The sequence below is a fragment of the Terrapene carolina genome, unplaced genomic scaffold, assembly GCF_002925995.2.
Source record: "Terrapene carolina triunguis isolate 2854851 unplaced genomic scaffold, T_m_triunguis-2.0 Scaffold517, whole genome shotgun sequence".
Lineage (NCBI taxonomy): Eukaryota > Metazoa > Chordata > Testudines > Emydidae > Terrapene > Terrapene triunguis.
The window spans coordinates 3,139,787-3,158,803 of record NW_020664868.1 but is presented as its reverse complement, the minus strand read 5'-3'; the positions used below and the strand labels follow the sequence as shown (position 1 = coordinate 3,158,803).

The following is a 19,017-nucleotide window of genomic DNA, read 5'->3' as shown; positions in this document are numbered from 1 at the left end:
TCGCAGTGGAGGTGGGGTTGCCACCAAGTATCCCGTCCAGCTCTTTGTAGAGCCGACAGCTCTTGGGAGTAGCACCGGAGCGGCGGTTTGCCTCCCACGCCTTGTGGTAGGCATTCCGCAGCTCCTTCACTTTGACCCTGCACTGCAGTGTGTACCAGTCATGGCCCCTTTCTGTCGTGCATCGTGAAATATGTCCATAGGTGGCAGAATTCCTACGGCTGGAGCGCAGCTGGGACTGGACAGCCTCCTCTCCCTAAATGCTGATGAGGTCCAGCAGCTCGGCATCGCTCTAAGTGCGGGATCGCCAGGTGCATGGAGCAGGCATGGTCACCTGGAAAGATGCGCTGAGAGACCACTGCACGCGTCACCGAGCAAACAGGAAGGGGACTTTCAAAATGCCCAAGGAATTTAAGGGGTGGGGATGACGATTGGTCACCTGAGGGCAGGGCAGTAGAGTTCAAACCGATGACCAGAGAGGTGAGAACAGGCATTGTGGGACACCTCCCGGAGGCCAATCGCAGCGCTGTAATCGACCAGGGTGTCTACACTGGCACCGCGGCGCTGCACCCCCGGCGCAGAAAGCTCTACGCCTCTTGTTGGGGGTGTTCGTTTTTTTAAACAGTGCTGCAACTGCGCAGTTTCTGTGCACGAAGTGGCTTGCCATTGTGTACACCTCACGAATTACAACATGGAAAGCTGCTCTACTGCGCAGAAACTTGTCAGTGTAGACAAGCCCTTTGGTTACAGCGCAAGCTCTCTGAGGCAGAGTCGGCCTCTTTTTAGAAAGAGCAGTGAGATCAGCCCTGGGTCCAAACACAAGTGGTTAGGTTGGATAGAGGAATCCATGGGTTCAGACTAGATGATCATTATGGTCCCTTCTGGCTTGGAAATCTACAAATCCAAGGCACTTCCAACACAGTTCCGGTCAGAACCATTAGATTTGCAGGAGTGAAACAAAGATAAGAGGTCACCCTATTTAGCTGTTCAGACACAGCCAGGAGAACACCAGCTGATCTCTTCTCTTGGGATGTTTGTTAGTCAAATAAAGGGCAAATGCATAAAATCAAACTGCTCGCAAAGCTGTCCATGGAAACAGGTTTATTCAAATCAAAGCACCAAGCAAAACCGTGGCAGAGGGATATGAAAATGTGGGTCTGTTTAAAAGAGATTTATTTACTTTGGTATCAATTAAGTGTCCGAGGAGCAGACAAGGAGCATTGGCTTGTGAACCCAAGAAGCGAACAGATCCCACCCAGTCTACACTTTGGCTAGTGTAACAAGAACTTGGCTTACCTCTAATAGCAATTTCATCTGTAGGCCTCAAAGCACTTCATAAAAGTTGGCAACTATTCTGCAGAGAAGCAAACGGAGGCAGAAGGCGGAGGGGAAAGAGGACTTTCCAAAGATCAAGTGGCAGAGCCAGGAATATAATTCACGTCTCCTGGTTCCCAATCCAGTGCATCATCCACTAGACCATACTGCCTCCCAGGAAAGGCATTGTTCTGTACAGTGGGTCATCCAGTCTAGGTTTTAACTGCGCCAAAGTTCTGGGCTTTCTACATCATTCCCTTAGGAATGTTCCACCGGCCAATAGCTCTCACGCTGGAGCCTTGATCCCGTAGCCACTCCGGTGCTCAAAAGGTTGTGTGTAAGAATCATAGAATCAGAGACTATCAGGGTTGGAAGGGACCTCAGGAGGTCATCTAGTCCAACCCCCTGCTCAAAGCAGGACCAATTCCCAACTAAATCATCCCAGCCAGGGCTTTGTCAAGCCGGGCCTTAAAAACCTCCAAGGAAGGAGACTCCACCACCTCCCTAGGTAACGCGTTCCAATGCTTCACCCCCCTCCTAGTGAAATAGTGTTTCCTAATATCCAACCTAGACCTCCCCCACTGCAACTTGAGACCATTGCTCCTTGTTCTGTCATCTGCCACCATTGAGAACAGCCGAGTTCCATCCTCTTTGGAACCCCCCCCTCAGGTAGTTGTAGGCTGCAATCAAATCCCCCCTCATTCTTCTCTTCTGGAGACTAAACAATCCCAGTTCCCTCAGCCTCTTCTCATAAGTCATGCACTCCAGACCCCTAATCATTTTTGTTGCCCTCCGCTGGACTCTTTCCAATTTTTCCACATCCTTCTTGTAGTGTGGGACCCAAAACTGGACACAGTACTCCAGATGAGGCCTCACCAATGTCGAATAAAGGGGAACAATCACGTCCCTCGATCTGCTGGCAATGCCCCTACTTATACAGCCCAAAATGCCGTTAGCCTTCTTGCTTTGAGCAAGACTTTGTCTACATAGCCAGTTATCTACCACTATAGTTATACAGGTCTAGTTACACCAGTTTAATGTCCTGTATACACACTTTTATTCTGGAATAGCGGCGGCTTTTTTCCCCCATCTAGTTTAACCCCCTTCACAAGCAACATAACAGGCATGAATTTTGGAATAGCAGCAGCCACACAGGCAGTTAGACCAGTACAGTAGCCGTATAATTACACCAGTCAATTTCCCCAGGTAGACAAGCCCTCACTTGCATTACACAGAGCCCAGGGCGTTCCCCTACGCCTGACAAAGGGCAGGCTTGAAAGGAAGTAGGGGTTATTTATAGCTCCTCTTCACGTTTGGCGACTAGAGCGAGGCTGCCCTAGCATGCCGCCCACGTTTCTCATTTGGTAATGAAACCCCTCCACGCCCACGTCTCTTCATGTCCTCTTGTGCGGCTCAGAACCCGCCGTGGTCTTGCTAGTCTCACCTTTCGTTCTTCTCTCCCTGCGAATCAAACATTGGCCTCCTCTCTGGCCCATGGGGGAACAAGAGCCTTCTCCTCTGTAGCTCCTGCTGTCAAGTCAGTTTCTGGCCATATTCCCACCTAGCCTCCTTCCTTCACTGTCCTCTCCATTAAAGTGCATTCGCTCACCTCCCCCATTCCACTCCCCAGCTGGTGCGGGTCTGATCTGACAGCGCTCAGAGTATGCCTGCCTCCCGCTGCACAGTGCCTCAGCTCACTGATACACACAGCTTGTATACTCAAGCCGTGGCTGCCTGTAACCATTACAAATCCCACAGCCAAGGGAAGGGTTGAAGCTCCATTTAGCTGTAGGACAAGCGGAGCATGGGCAGTGACCGGCACAGCTTCCCTAACCTCTCTTTCAGGAGCTCTGGGGTTCTGGAGTCTTAACTCCGCCACTGACCCGCTGTATTGCTTTAGGCAAGTCACTGCCTCTCTGTGCCTCAGCCTCCTCCTCTAAAATGGGGAGACTTTTGGTCTTCTGGGTGACCTTGACAGTCTCCTCCCCTCCCTGTGCCTCAGTTTCCCTATTTGCCAAATGGAGATAATGATACTGACCTCTGTAAAGCATTTGAGCTCTCGGTGTGAAGAGTGCTATATTAAAAGCATAGTAGATAATCATTAGGCTACTGGGCAGTCTTCAGATGGGCTTCCTATCATGGTCAACGTAGGCGGGATTTGAACTAGCCGACTAGAGGTGAAAGGCTCAGTTATCCCATTACCAGTCTTCCAAAGCAATCAAATCATGAGTTTCCCCAAAGCTAACGCTTAGAGCAGACCAGGATGCTGGGATGCGAGCCCTGAGACAACAGCAGCGTTGAAATTCTCCAGCGGTGCCACGCAAGGGTCAGAGAAGATATTCGAATGATGGCCCCTTTAAAATCTATTCAATCTATGAAGTACTAGGAGGACCATTCCTTCAAATAAAACACATTTATTTTAAAGACTTCTTGAAAGTGGCAGGGATCTAAAAAACAAAAACAAAAAACACTTGTGCCGAAGCAGCTTACAACACACCAACCTAAAATACAGATCCAAAACAGATCGACAGCACCTCAATCCTCTCCCCTTGTTTCCGCTGTAACAGTCTGAGCGCTTTCTTCCGAAAAGGCCGTTTGTTAGTCTACTGCTTAGGACCGTGTTTGCCGAGGCCATTAAAATACAATTTACACACACAATAAAACAACAGCAACAAAAAAACCAGTGCAGAAGACAACCGTTAACACGCATATTATGTAAAAGGTCTGACTCCGCAGGAGTCACATGTGGGGCCTTGATTTAATTTGTGTTCTCTCAAGCTCTGCATCGCAATAAAATATACCCTTGGCAGATCTACTTGCCGGGGTCACTCAAGCCACTTCTGGTTTAATAGAGTCATCAAGTTTTTTCTGGACCATTCTCACCAGCGATTCTGAGTAATGTTTCAAGAGATAAAGCGTCTCGTTGTCATGCAGGCGCTTGAGCTGAGGGGACGGACTGTCCGTAGCCGTTGCGACATCAGCATTGTTTTTGACCGCTCTGGAATCCAGTTCAGTTTTCATCCATCTGAAAGTGCTGGCAAGCATGGTTTTTATCTGGAGGAGCTCTTCCTCCGTGGATTCTTTGCATGAGGTCACCTATGGAGAGAGAGCTTTAAGGAATTGGACAGTACACTTATGGAAAGTGTAAGAGCCAAGTAAGCTATTTGAGTCCGGATCAGATCTATAGCCGCCTGTTCAGTGGATTTTTGTCAACATAGGGTCAGTTTCGTCATTAAACTCCTAGATTATTGATGTAATCTTACCTTTTATGCTGTACTTAATCTTAGGTTTAAAGGGTCCCAAAGAGCAACACCAGCTGGTGTGCAAACTATACCATATGGCTGCACACAGCCCCAAGGCCTAGAAAACACTTCAGGCCTGGCTCTGCCACCCTACTTCTTCAGTGGACTTGTGCAAGTCACAACCTCCGTACCTCAGTTTCCCCTCAGAGCAACATTCATGCCTACCTCTCAGAAGCATTCTCCAAGTACTTGTGAAGCACTTGGACAAGGTGCTACTGTTTAAGTGCTCCATGTTAATACGCATTTTCAGCCATGGGGGGTGGAACCCAGCTGTTTTACAAGGCACAGGAATGCCACGCCAACCTCTGCGAAGGCCTTTTCCAGCTGATGATGCAGATGGAATCCAAGTCAGCGGAGTGTGAGCACTCAGGATGGAATTTTCCTTAAGAGAATTCTCCTCAGGCAGCTCTGAGCTCCACAGATGAAAGGCACTGATCCCACTGAGTCTGACATTCTACCTCTGACACAGCCTGCGGGCACATATCCCAACTGAATTGTGTGCTATTTCAGGCATACTCCTTTCAACACAGCAGCAACGACACTCCCATCCTCTAGGCGAGGGACTACAGGCATTCAGAAATACATGAAGCACGCACACACACCCATCCCCCTCCTCTCTCCCGTTAATGTGCAAGTTCCTTCTTTCCCCATCCCGAGACGCGCACAGGCGTGTTGGGAAATAGGCCTAGCATTTATAGAATCATAGAAATGTAAGGCTGCAAGGGACCTCGAGAAGTCATCAAGTCCATCTCCCAGGGCTGAGGCAGGGCCAAGTAAACCTAGACCAGCCCTGACAGGTGTTTGTCTAACCTGCTCTTAAAAACCTCCAATGGCGGGATCCCACAACCTCCCTTGGATGCCTATTCCGGAGCTTCACTCCCCTGAGAGTTAGAAAGTTTGTCCTGATATCTCACCTAAATCTCCCTTGCTGCAGATTAACCCATTGCTCCTTGTCCTACCTCCAGAGGACATGGAGAACAATTGATCACTATCCTCTTTACAACAGCCATTAACATATTGGACGACTGTTATCCGTTTTCTTTTCTCAAGACTAAACATGCCTAGTTTTTAATCTTTCCTCATAGGTCAGGTTTGCTAAACCCTTTATTATTTTTCTTGCTCTCCTCTGGACTCTCTCCAGTTCGTCTGCATTTTTCCTAAAGCGCGACAGCCAGAATTGGACACAGCACTCCACCTGAGGCCTCACCAGTGCCAAGCAAGGCAGGACAATTATATCCCCATGTTTCCCAGACCCGTACCTCCCATGTGGTGTTTTGTATCTTCATAATGCTGTTAAGGAAGCCTCGGCACCTCTGTGCTATGAGAATTATCCCAGTTTATAGCTGGTGAAGGACAGAAAGGTTAAGAACCAAGGGCCAGATTTACAAAGGGATTTAGGCACCTAAAGATGCAGATAGGGGCCTAGTGGGGTTTACAAAGTGCCTAAGCAGGTTAGGTACTTAATTCCTATTGAAAGTCAAAGGTATTTAGGTGCCTAACCACTGCTTTCACCCCCAACAGAGAGCTATGCACCCATGTATGCACCTTTCCTACCGTGCACCCACCCATTGAAATCAATGGGCGTTAGATGGCTAGAATACCTTTCAAAATTTGGTCCTAAATCGCCAAATATACGCATCTCTCTGATTCAGGTGCGCAAGTAGGGTGACCAGACAGCAAGTGTGAAAAATCGGGACGGGGCTGGGGGGTAATAGGAGCCTATATAAGAAAGACCCCAAAATCGGGACTGACCCTATAAAATGGGGACATCTGGTCACCCTATGTGCAAGTGCCAGAAGAGCATGCACATGTCAGAGGGTGTGTGTGTGTGTGTGTGTGTTTACAATTCACAAGCTTACACACAGTGGAGCGATTTGAAAATTTCAGCTCAGTTACTTGCCCAAAATGACATCACGTCAGTTTCAGAGCTGGGATTGAAACAAGAATTTAACACCAGCACCTACACCTGTAGTTACTCTACTACAACTAGACACCACTAGTAGCCACGATGGCGCCATACATGGACCATTTAGGGGACAGAGTATCCCACATCTGTCTACTATAGGGTTCTTTACACTGTCCTCTGAAGCATCTGGCCCTGGCCACTACAGGATACAGGACTAGGTGGACCCAGTACGGCCACTCCTATGACAATCTGTTATGGCAGGCCCAGTCTAGATAAACCACATTGTAAAGTCACCTAAGCAGGCGCAGTGGGCAAGAGTTGAAGACCACTCCTTGACAGAGTTCCTCTATGCTAATCTATATATCATTAACAAATAGTTTGCAGCCATTTTGATGATAATCACCACGGTGAGTTTCAAAGGCCAGTAATTCCAACAATAGGTAGGGCTCCTAGCAAGGATGTTGGAATTTGTTATTCCTTCCCCGGGTGCGATAACATCCCATGCTCTCAGTTTATCCCACACTGTACCTTGTCATAAAGCTGCAACGTCTCCTGGAACGCAGTGCACAAAGGCTGCAGGTTCATTTCAAAACTTTTGATGAGGATCTGGGTTTCTAAGAATAAAAAGATTTACTGGGTTTGGACCTGCAGTTTCCACATCTGGAGCTTTCCTAGACAAACTTCATCCACTGCAAAATTCAGCTGTAATCTTCCATTATTTTAGCCAGCTACTTTCTTTAAATGATGGTGCTAAACCTTTCCAAGAGGACCAGTATAAACCGTGAAGTCTCCTCTAATCATTCTTGCAGATTTCGTGACAAGTTTTTGGCTCTTCAAGGGCAACTTAGAACCTTTCATTCTCTTCACAAAGTCAAAAAGATGACATCAGAATAATCTCAGTCTAGTAAACCAATTACAGCTAGAGCAGATTAAGTCATGGGAGAGTTTACACAGAAGGCAGAGAGAGAGTTCAAGGCTAAAGTGTCACAGAATTCATTAGTGGAGGAAAACAGTCCCATTTACATTGCTGATCACCTTAAAACTTTTACTTCAAGGGCTCTCTCTGTCTGGTGTTGGGACAAGCAAAGCTACTATGAATTAACAAGGGAGGCAAAGAAAGGTCTTTCTGAAGAGAAGAGAGCAAACAATGCCACCTTGTGGAAATCAGGAGGAAAGACGAGAGCTACTACAAAAAGAACAGGAATACCTGTGGAACCACTCCTGTTCTTTTTGCGGACACAGACTAACACGGCTGCTACTCTGAAACCTGTCAAGAGCCACTACAGCAACTCTGAAGATTCAAAGTGCGGGGCGCATGCCATTCCTGCTTATTATGGACATCACTGCCACTAAAGTTAAACCCAAGACAAGGGCAATGTTTTCAGAAGCTTCTAAGTGACTTAGGAGGCTAAGGGTACGTCTACACTTACCGGAGGGTCCGGCGGCAGGCAATCGATGTTCTGGGATCGATTTATCGCGTCTGGTTTAGACGCGATAAATCGATCCCGGAAGTGCTCGCCGTCGATGCCGGTACTCCAGCTCGGCGAGAGGAGTACGCGGCATCGACGGGGGAGCCTTCCTGCCGCGTCTGGACCCGCGGTAAGTTCGGACTAAGGTACTTCGAATTCAGCTACGTTATTAACATAGCTGAATTTGCGTACCTTAGTCCGAAGTGGGGGGGTAGTGTGGACCAGGCCTAAGTCCCATTGATTTTGAAAATGGAATTTAGGTGATTTTGAAAATTGTACCCAAGCTTTTTCAGACCTATATTGCTAAATTCCGACAGACAAAAGGCACTAAATCATGTTTCTAGCCCCCCCCACCCCCCTTTTTTTTTTTTTTTTTTTAAGCCAGCTGTATACTTGTGGGAACAAATGTGAAGCATGCTTGGGTCATTTTCCATGTTTTTCCCTTCCCCAAATGAAGCATGAAGCATCTCGTCTTGCAATTAATCAGCATCTTACCTGAGGGACTGCATGCCTTGGAGTCTGTTTTTTCCACCACCTCAAGGGGCTTTTCTTCCAATGGTTTCTTAAAAAAAAAATATATACACACACATACACATACACACAGAAAAGTCGGAAAATAAACCCATATAACAAAGATCCTAGTTTGGCTACAGTGTGTTACGAAAGTTTGAAATGATCCTCTAAGGTGGAATTTTCAAAAATACTCCAGTCCCATTGATTTTCAAATGGGATTTATGCATCTGCATTACATACGTTAATAAATCACACTCTTCGTTTTCATTTCCTCTCAATAAGACATACACTATATGTTTCGTATATCCTGGTTTTCATATTGCAGTAGCCATTGTGCTATGTTACACAGAAGAACACCACAGAGGAAACCGGTATTTATTAGACACAGGCATTACAATCTTAACAGAATACCGAGGTGGACTTAAAATGACAAATTCATGAAAATAATTTTTTCCCCTCAACTTCCAACACTCATAGTAACCGTTCTGTGTTTTCCCCGCTAAGAGCAAATAACATTGCTAAAACAGGAAGCAAGCGAACAATGAAAATCCTGCTGTATTGTAGCTGATGATCTATCACCATAGGTCCTGAGAGCCTCATCATCTTTAATGTGAAAGTGAATCTGTAATTGACTCAGTTTACATGTCAAACGCTGATTTTCTTAACAGGTGGTGTCACAAATGCCACTGAGCATCTGAAAACCCAGCGGTGCCCTTTTTGCTTTGGGTATCATCCCTGGCAATACAGATCCTCCAATCAGAGACTAGCTGGTGTATCTGGGGTACTTATATTTCCCACAGTATCTCGATGCCTCACTGCTTTTTTATTTTTATTCTCACAGCATCCCTGAGAGGCAGAATAGTGCTATTATCCCCGTTTGCAGAGACGGGGAACTGAGGCCCAGAGAGGCTAAGACCCAGGTTCTCAAAAGGTATTTAGGCTTTTGAGTTCAATGGAAGTTAGGAGCCTAAATACCTATGAGGATCTGGGCCTGAGTGACTTGCCCAGAGTCACACAAAATGTCTGCAGAGGATCAGGAATTGAACCCGGGTCACCCAGCTCTCAGGCCCTAACCACAGGACTGTCCTTCTCTAGTTCATTTAATGCCATCACCTCTGGGGGAGGGGAGGAGAACGTGTGTGTGTGTGGGGGGGGAATAACTGTTGGATAAAGATAACTAGAGCCCTGGGTAAATCACATTTTCACAGAAGGCATGGCCCCCAAATGCCCCCAAACAGTGATCTTTTAAGTTGTTTGTGTTTGGTTGGTTGGGTTTTTTTGTTTGTTTTTTAAAAGGAGAATGTCTGCCAAAAGGCTTTCATACAAAAAATTATCGTAACTAGTCAATTTCAAGGATGGAATGAATTTTTACAAGTAACATTGAGACTAACCTTGAAATTGACTAAATTTACTTGAAAGGTTTAGTCTGTGCAAACTATGTAAAATTCAATACTTTGCCATTTATGCGGTTATGAATTTTCTAAAAATTGTGAGTTACACAGGGCCCTAGACCAAGAAACAATGAACCATGTTATTCATTGTTTATTGCTTTGAAGATTGAAGATTTCCCATCTGGTCAGTGTAATTTGTGGTCAAACAGTTTCTAGGATTGGGGGTTAAAAACACACCCTTTGTCACACTTCTGTCACTTGTAATAAGACGCAGCGTCTCATTCAGTATTCTGTATCAGGAAGGGTTCTCTTTGGAAGATGAACATACCTCTGAATTCTTGGCCTCACGAGATAATTTACTCTCTTCCTTAACTTGGTTTATTGCATCTGTAGTACTTTGCGATTGCTGACGTGCTCTTGGAAGGAAGGCAGCGGCAAGCCTGGATGTAAATATACGTGAGTCTGAATCAGGTTTGATCGATCAGTTAAAGTTGTGTACCAAGTAACCTTTATGATAGACAAGGAGCTTTACCACGAAAGCCCTGAAATTACCAGCCAAGAGACAAGATAGTTGTCAGTTTACATACATTAGATTATTGTGTGCAGTGTTGTAGCTGTTTGTGTCCCAGGTTGGTTGTTGGACAAGGAGGATGATGTAATAACTTTTATTAGAACACTTCTATTGAGCTTATACAGAGCTCTTCTTTAGGTCCTTTAAAGACCTGAATCTAATACTTTAGGTTAGTCCTCTCTGTTCCCAAGTAAAATATTAAAGTTGTAGTTGAGTTTCCAAAAAGATTAGACCCTCCAAGAGTCCATACGTTCTACTTTCTAGAGCGAAGATGCTCAACTTGCATTTTAAAGCTTGAAATGAAACCTCTTCAATGGAATGCCCACAAGCAGCTGCCTTATCGACTTAGGTGCTTCTGAAAAACCCTGCGCTAACAGAGTTAAACGATTAAGTTGCACTGGAAGTCAAGGAGATACGTAGTTTGAAATTGCGTAGGTACTTTAGAAACCCCCACCTTTAAATCACTGTCACTATCTTTTATCCAGCTGTCTTGGACTAGAAGAACTAGTGTACACAGTTAGCAGCTGGAGTCGTACCGATGAACAGTACCACTTTCTGAGAACTCAAATGACAGACAAAAAGGGAATTAAAATAAAAAATAAGTGATCCAGTATGCATGGCACTTTACAGACAAGACAGTCTCTGCACCAAGTATCTTGCTGTCTTAAGTTATTTCAGATACTATGGTGATTGATGCTCTATAAACAGGATAGATTGAGACAGACTGGTGAGTGAAAGGGAGAAATAACCATATGAAAAGATGTATTTGGACCCAGGAAACACGCTGCACCTACCTGCTGTTCTTCTGGCAGCGTGAGAGAAATCTTGCAGAAATACTCAAACGTGGATTCAAGAACAGGTTTTTTTCGTCATCCGCATCTTCAGGTGGCTTCAAATCTTTTAAGCAGCCATCAAACTTTTCTGTGTTTAAAGGAGAGAAAAACATCCTATCAGAGCTGTGTTCTGATTCCCTAGTCCCACTGCTCTATAATCACAGACCAATAATGAAAAAGTTCAAGAGGGGGAAAAAAAAAAAAAATCATGTTTATTAGGGTAGTGCCCAGGGACCAAGTGAGAACAGGGCCCAATTGTGCTATGTGCTATACCAGGGATTGGCAACCTTTGGCTGGCGGGCCAGGCTGGTTTGTTTACCTGCAGCGTCCGCAGATTCCGCCGATCGCAGCTCCCACTGGCCGCGGTTCAAATGGGGGCTGCGGGAAGCGGTGGACAGCACATCCCTCGGCCCACGCCACTTCCCGCAGCCCCCATTGGCCTGGAACGGCAAACCACAGTCAGTGGGAGCTGCGATTGGCCAAACCTGCAGACGCTGCAGGTAAACGAACCAGCCCGGCCCGCCAGCGGATTTCCCTGATGGGCCGCGTGCCAAAGGTTGCCGATCCCTGTGCTATACAGTAGTAGACAGATCCAGCTCCAAAGAGCTTACAGTCCAACAGACTAGACGCCCACAAGGTAGGGGAAAGGGATAGAATATTCAGGCAGAGTGACGTATAGGGATAATTATATTGACCACCTTTGTAAAGTGCTTTGAGATCAGAGATTGAAAAGTGCTACATCAGAGCTAGGAATTTATTCTTGTCGGATTTCAAATACAGACTCAGAGTATAAAAACCAAGACAGGCCACAGTATTTGTGCCTCAAGAGAGAGAATCACGTGCAATCCGCCTGGGTTCTGAAGTGAACGACACTTTAAGCCTCAGTACTGTGTGCATTCCAGATACTGAATACATAATAATAAAGGCAAATAGAAGAGCTTCACATACATGAAGCAATTTCAAAGGTTGCTGCCAGAAGTGAAGCTCCTTGAAATACCCCCAAGAAAGCCAACAAGCTGTTAGACAGGCTGTGGTAATAATTATGTCTTCGAGCCATACAGGACAGTTGTATTGGCTTTGAGATGAAAAAGACAAGATCTTTGAAATCAAATGCAAAAGTCTCACTGACTTCAATGGGAGGGGCTGATCCTACTATACAAACAATTCCAGAAAAGATGCAAAATGGGTGTGAATTTACCACACTACATAGATTTTTGATATGCAGTAATTATGATTGAGGCACATGGGTACAGAAACATTACATACGGTTATGCTGAAAGGTGCTAATGGCTTGGATCCAAAGACAATCACAGACTTGCTAAAGCCAATGGGTGAGCCAAGCACTCTTTCACGCTCAAGGGAGAAATCAAGCCTCTTCAGGTAGTTTAAAACAGCTGCTGCCTTGGGCAGTGATCCCTCATTATCCATAGGCCACATAGCAGCACAGGGCTGAGCTGTGTGGATGGAGGGGTTTTCCTGGCTGCAGACACAGGCTAGGAGACTGGTTGTAAGCTGCAGGATGGGTGTAGAAGGCAGAGAGCCAGAGGAAGAAGTTAGTAGAGTGACCCTGAAAGGAAGCAGAGGGACAGGGCTCCTTGTGCCTAGAGCCCACTAGAAGGGCAGATGTGGGATTTCTGAGAGAGGAAATGTTTGATTCTACTACGTGCAGGGAAACAGGACGCTCTGGACAGTTTCCTGTACATAACCAAGACCACACAAACATATACCTGATTTGTATCATCAATTTCTCATCTTAATGAAGACAACCCTACAAAGCCCCAAATTTTTGTGAACCACTGCGGCCAAAGGGGCAACCATATATGGCATTATTTTCATAGTTAAGTGGTACCTTCAGCATGGGCATCTGCCAAGGTCTCAAAATGATGTTTCAGGTACTTCTCTTGTTCTGGGGTTTGGGGTAAAGAACTGTCTCTCTGGAAGTTTCCATCCAAATCAGTTGTTTCTATTTCCACGTCCAAGTCTCCATCTGAGCCCACGGAGTCCTCATCTAGCATTACATTACACCGATCAGAAAGAAAAAAAAGGAGTTAAAGAGGAGAGGCAAAAGGAAGTGATAGTGGAGTCTGGCATATGTTAGGTTTTCTATTAATAAAGTCACATCCAGCTTAAACAGCTTTTCTGAATACTTTTAAATACTTCAAAAACTGCCATGGATATACAACTCCATACAAGTAGAGATTTTTAAGCCCCAACCCGCTGCTTTATCACCCTCCCATCTTTGAATATTATAAAGGCTGGTTATGCTGTTGTATTTTCAAACCTTACCTTCCTGTGGTCGATCAAAAGCAGATGTTTCAGAATCCAGAGATGCGACGGGGCAGCCTTTGTCTTTCCCATTTTCGACTTCCTTCTGATAAAGGGGCTGAAGATGTAGCTCCTTCACATATTTACTTGAAAACGAAAGGAGAAAAAGAAAAAGCAGGTTGATGCATTAAGAATTCTCACAATTTTCAAAGCACTGTTAAAGCATTGTTTTTTTTATGATACACTGGGAGAATCAATAACTCAGGCACAGAGGGTCGTTCATCCGTAGGCAACTAGATTTGAATCCAATCCATGTCAGCAGTGTTCAGCCATCACATAGTAGGTTTTGATCTACATTATATGACTTGGAAATTCCAGTCTGGCTTTTCACGGGTGGATAACACTGAGTGGGGGGGGGAAAAATCCCACCATCACAATTATTCTAGCTCAAAGGCTCAGCAGGAAGGATCAAGACTGAGGCCCAGATCCTCAAAAGATATCGAAGCTCCTAACGTCCATTGATTTCAGTGGAAGCTAGGAGCCAAAATACCTCTGAGAATCTGGGTCTGCTGCTTCTTGAGGCTAAAATACTTTTTCACCCGGAGAGGTATTCCCCACATCAGGGGAATGAACAAGAGTGAATGAACTTTTAGAAGTTACACTGAAAAAAGTTAGTTTTGAAATTCTGTTTGAGAGTCTCAGAATAGCCACATCATAAATAAGTGTGTTTGGATGGTAGAATATCTAGTGATTTCATTGGTCATCTCTTTTTCCATTAACAATCAAGAACCATTACTCAAACCTAGCAGATACTTTGGGACTGCCACCCTCAGGCGAGAAGCTTTCTGAGCCATCTGAGAAACCAAGGGCTGGATATTAACCAGGCAAGTAGGACAGAAGGACAGGAAAGAGAAGAGTAACAAGCAGCAATTACGGATAAGTAGTTTTATCTTGTCTTCTCTTCACCAGATCTAGAGAGAGACATACGAGGCCTAATAAGCTGAACAGATTTGCAGAAGGAGCTCAGAAAACCCGAGGAACGAACTCAACACTGCAACCAGTTCTGTAGGAAAGTTAGCTGCCGGGTGGTGAAGGAGGCAAGCACTACCTCATGAAGGAAGGGAAAAGACACGTCCCAACTATCATGCAGCTGACCCATCACTTTAAGTGGAGCATCACTTGCTCACAGCATGAATGGGGGACAGGGAGCAATAAATGATATAAAGCCAAGTTTGCCCAATTGGTTTGCCAGAAGCTGGGAATGGGCGACAGGGGAGGGATCACTTGATGATTACCTGTTCTGTTAATTCCTTCTGGGGCACCTGGTATTGGCCACTGTCGGAAGACAGGATACTGGGCTAGATGGACCTTTGGTCTGACCCAGCATGGCCGTTCTTATGTTTTTCCAATCTGCCCAACAATAGTTGTTTGGATTGCTTTCTGACCTAATTAGGGCCTTCCAGTGAAATTATTTTGCAACATAAATAGCCTTCTATTGTCCTTTGTCTACAGAACAGCTTAACGTTGCAACCTCACAACAAAGACATGGCGATTCACCAGGGAGGTGGCTAGACAAGTGGCTATATGGAAAGCACTAAAGCAGACGCTTCCCAGTTTCTGACCCCCAGCCACAAACTTCCTTTTTCCACCATAGGAAACGTTAAACTAGTCTGTCTTGCAGTTATTATCGGAGCACCTGACATGGACCAAGACCCCATTGTGCCAGGTGCTGTACAGAGAATTGCCAGTACTTCGGGGAAATTAATTCTAGATCACACAAGTCACTCAGCCCAATAAGACCGATGAACTGCTAAGACTAACATATGAATGAATACCTTGATACAGCTCTACAAATAGTTTTAATTTGGCACAAAGGAAGGGAGGGCTAATATGTAGATACGTGCCAATTTAATCTTATTGCGAAGCAACACTAACCTTTCTGCCTCTAGAGACCTGTCTCCGGTCTGTGCATCATATATGCTGTTTCCACTCGTTTCAAGAGATTCCGGCTCCTGATTTGTTTCGTCCTCTGAGAAGAGATCCGAGCGTTTGAAGTCCTCAATGACATTGCTAGGGGAATTCTCAGTCTGTAAGAAATACAAAGCTTCATTTCTTCTTAAAACACAAAGGTTCTCAAGCTATGCATTGGCCTGCAGACCTTAAGGGTATGTCGTGTCTACGCTATAATCAGAGGCGTGATTGCAGCTCGCATTGGCATACCGGTGTTAGCTTTAATCTAGCTAGCGCAACTAAAAAATAGCAGTGAAGACGACATGGATCCCAGCTCAGGCTAGGAACGTGAATACGTATCCAGAGTTCCAGGCGGGCTTGTACAGCCCACGCTGCTGCATCTTCACTGCTATTTAAGTTGTGCTGGCTAAATTAAACCTAGCACAGGTATGCCTACCTAAGCTGCAATCACATCTCTGACTGCACTACACTGAGGCTAGGTAGACATACTCGGAGATGGCTGGATGTGGTTCTTTACACAAGGTAGGGTAGGTACAAGTGCCCAGGAATCATATTTATTGATAAATAGCAAGTGCAATAAACGAGGGATATTGACAGAAATGAAATTTATTCTGAACAAAGTGACTTTGGTTCTCTTAAAAGAATAAAAAGAGGACAGTCTTAACTATAAGGATCACTAACCTCCAAGAGTAGTTGGTCCAGATTCTTTGGCTCGAGTTCAGTGTCACCCAGGAAGTCATTTTTTATTGGGGTAAAGTAACTAATCTCGGTGTCTAAAAGGGTTTTAATTGGCTCTTTGTCAGCATGTTCCGCCCATCGTCCTTGGGGCTGGTAATTCACCCTTGGGTTAAATGTCATGCTGTCCGAATTTTCTGCCTCTCCCAGCTAGAGAAAGAAAGTTTTCCACGTTTTTAAAGCACTGTGTGTAGTTTCTATGGATCAAATGCAATTGCAATCATTTTTTCAGTTCTCAGTGAAGTAATGAAATGAGTAGACTTAAAATATTTTAAGGACAAAAACAATGTGTTTGAGATGGAGAAAAATCACTGTTTTACTTAGCCGCCAAGACATCAGTTTGAGATCGGAGGGTTACGCATTTGGAGAACTGCAGTTGTTAAATTAAAAGCTAAGCCATTTTGCTGAAGTTTCTAACAGAAAAGCCCATACGGATTGGTGACTGACGTTTTACTAATAGAAGAAATGCACTTTCTGAATGCAGATGGCCTGTCTTGATCTGGGGGAAGAATATCCAGAAACCGTTCAAATCAATGGAAGAAGAGAAAGTTTGGGATGACCCCCTTTTATAACTCTGGTTTATGATGTCAAATCCATGGCCACTGTAGGAGCGTTTACCCCTGCCCCATGGTCAAACGGTTTTACAATGATTTCAGAACCCTCAACTCAAAGTGGGCACCTGTAGAGGCAGTTTAATGATGAAGGCTCCTTAAAACATCTCATATGCCCCGTACTTTTTAAATCATTTTTGTGATTAAATGAGGGAAGCAAAGGACAACATCTTTCTTTTTAAGTGCCCAATTGTATCTCCAAGAATTGTTTAGAGCGCTGGCAATGGGACAGAAACACGGGTTTAGTGATCATGCGATGAGAGAGTTTAATGCAATCGCAAACGGGGCACCAATAAAAAAATACCCGCAGAGTCAGAATCTTGTCAAATGCCTCACCTTTCGTGAAACTCATGTTAGATTCTATGTATCTTTGTTCCTGCCCCTCTCATGGGTATATTTAAGGCAAGGGAGAGAAATGTGGCCAGCAATTTGTTGCTATTATTGTTAGATGAGGGACGTGTGGAGGACAATACCAACCAGCTCGTAGATTGAGATCTTCTGATGAAAAGCACTAAGAGCTGCATAATCTTTAATGTATTTATCACCACAACACCCCAGTGCTAGTGTCCCCATTGTATAACTGGAGAACTGAGGCCCAGAGAGGCTAAGTGACTTGCCCAAGCTTACACAGGAAGTCTGTGGCGGAGCAGGGAAATGAACCCAGGTCTCAGACTAGTTCCCCAGCCACTGCATCATCCTCTCTCGCAAATAAAGCCTTTTTATACAGCTACATAAGAATGCCCAACTTACCAGTCTCTTTGCCCACATCGGTAGCTTGCCATTAGTTAGTATGCAGATAGGATCTGAAAAACAAAACCAAGTGACTGTTGAGATGAGCAATACAGTTTATGCTGGGAAGCATTGACTGCAGTGGAATGCGCTGAAGGGTGTGGGACCTTGTGATGTCTAGTCCTGCGTGTGAATGGTCAGCGGCCAGCCAACCGCGTCTGTGTTTTAACCACAGGAACATGTTCCCACTCTACTGAAGTTTAAAAGACTCCTTGACCACCTAAAATATTTTCTATTCCCCTCTCCCTCCTCTGTGATTCCCCAACAAATTTCCAAAAGGCTCAGGGTGTACAAGCAGGAGAGTGCAAAAGACAGTAAGTTTACACAAACAAACATCACAACGGATTGACACACTAAGCTGGAGCGCATGCCTGTGTCAAAATCTTCTTTGGCTGGAGTCTGCAGAGAGGACTCTTCTTCCCTCTCCTCGTCAGTATCGTAGTCGGTCGGCTCTTCTGCCTTCTGGGACATCCTTCCACTTGGCACAGCAACATACGTCTCCCGCCTGAGGAACATTGTAGTGTACAACCGTTACCCTCCTCGTTCCACTCTGCCTTACTTGTTACTCACGCACATGTCCTACGTTAGAAAGTTCCGGATTAAGGTAACAGAGACGGCAGTGGCCACTATCCCCAGCGGAAGTTCAGGCTACCAGCCCAAAATACCGTTAGGCAGTGCAGCACACATTTGGCCAACCATTGGGCTGAAGCTGTAGTTCCCCATGTGGGCCAATAGATGCCGCCATGGAGCCCAGCTTCGGGCAGACACAGAACAGGTCTTCCCCCTGTCTGGCTGCTTCCCCTGCTGCATTGGAGCAAGGAAGACAGAGTGGGCAATCATGGCATCAGCTGCAGCAAGCGGTGGGGAGGTGATGATGGCTGATGAGTGGGGACAGATGGCAAGGGAGCCTCAATACTAGCCCCAGGCTCCTCCAACTCTCCCAGATGCCACCCACCTACCTGCCCCAGCACTCACTCAACTCCAGTGACCCACTCCCCCAGCACCCGTGCCCCTACTTGACCACACCCAGTTATCCCTAGGCGGGGCTCAGACCCCCCAATTAACCCAGACACGCACTTGCACCCTTCCTTCCCCCCCCCCGAGATATCTTCCCACCGCTACCTGCCAAGTTTTGTGCAGCAAGACCTGCATTAGAACCAAATTACTAACACGCAGTTAATGAAAGCCCACTTTAATACCTGATTTGATTAGACCAGTTTAATTCCTTTGCTTTCTTCTGCTGTTGTATTTGATTGAGCTCCACTAAGTGCTGTTTCATACAGTTTGTAATCTCAGGGCCAAGGTGCCATATAAACACACAACTGTTGATAAAAAGATTTGTTTAGGACC

General features: G+C 45.5%; 1 protein-coding gene across 2 annotated transcripts in view; it reads right to left on the bottom strand.

Annotated features, from left to right (window-relative positions):
- Nucleotides 1-3,741: 3,741 nt before the first annotated feature.
- Nucleotides 3,742-19,017, bottom strand: part of WDR62 (WD repeat domain 62) — a 41,520-nt gene continuing 26,244 nt past the window's right edge. For both annotated transcript variants that reach the window (XM_026658857.1, XM_026658858.1), the window contains 12 exons: nt 18,867-18,989; nt 18,039-18,172; nt 17,629-17,681; nt 16,214-16,417; nt 15,497-15,648; nt 13,583-13,707; nt 13,146-13,304; nt 11,258-11,384; nt 10,221-10,332; nt 8,484-8,550; nt 7,048-7,133; nt 3,742-4,407 (listed from right to left, as the gene is read on the bottom strand). In XM_026658857.1, coding sequence (XP_026514642.1) covers nt 4,141-4,407; nt 7,048-7,133; nt 8,484-8,550; nt 10,221-10,332; nt 11,258-11,384; nt 13,146-13,304; nt 13,583-13,707; nt 15,497-15,648; nt 16,214-16,417; nt 17,629-17,681; nt 18,039-18,172; nt 18,867-18,989 — 1,609 coding nt within the window. In that variant the 3' untranslated portion in view covers nt 3,742-4,140. The remainder of the gene's footprint in view (nt 4,408-7,047; nt 7,134-8,483; nt 8,551-10,220; nt 10,333-11,257; nt 11,385-13,145; nt 13,305-13,582; nt 13,708-15,496; nt 15,649-16,213; nt 16,418-17,628; nt 17,682-18,038; nt 18,173-18,866; nt 18,990-19,017) is intronic.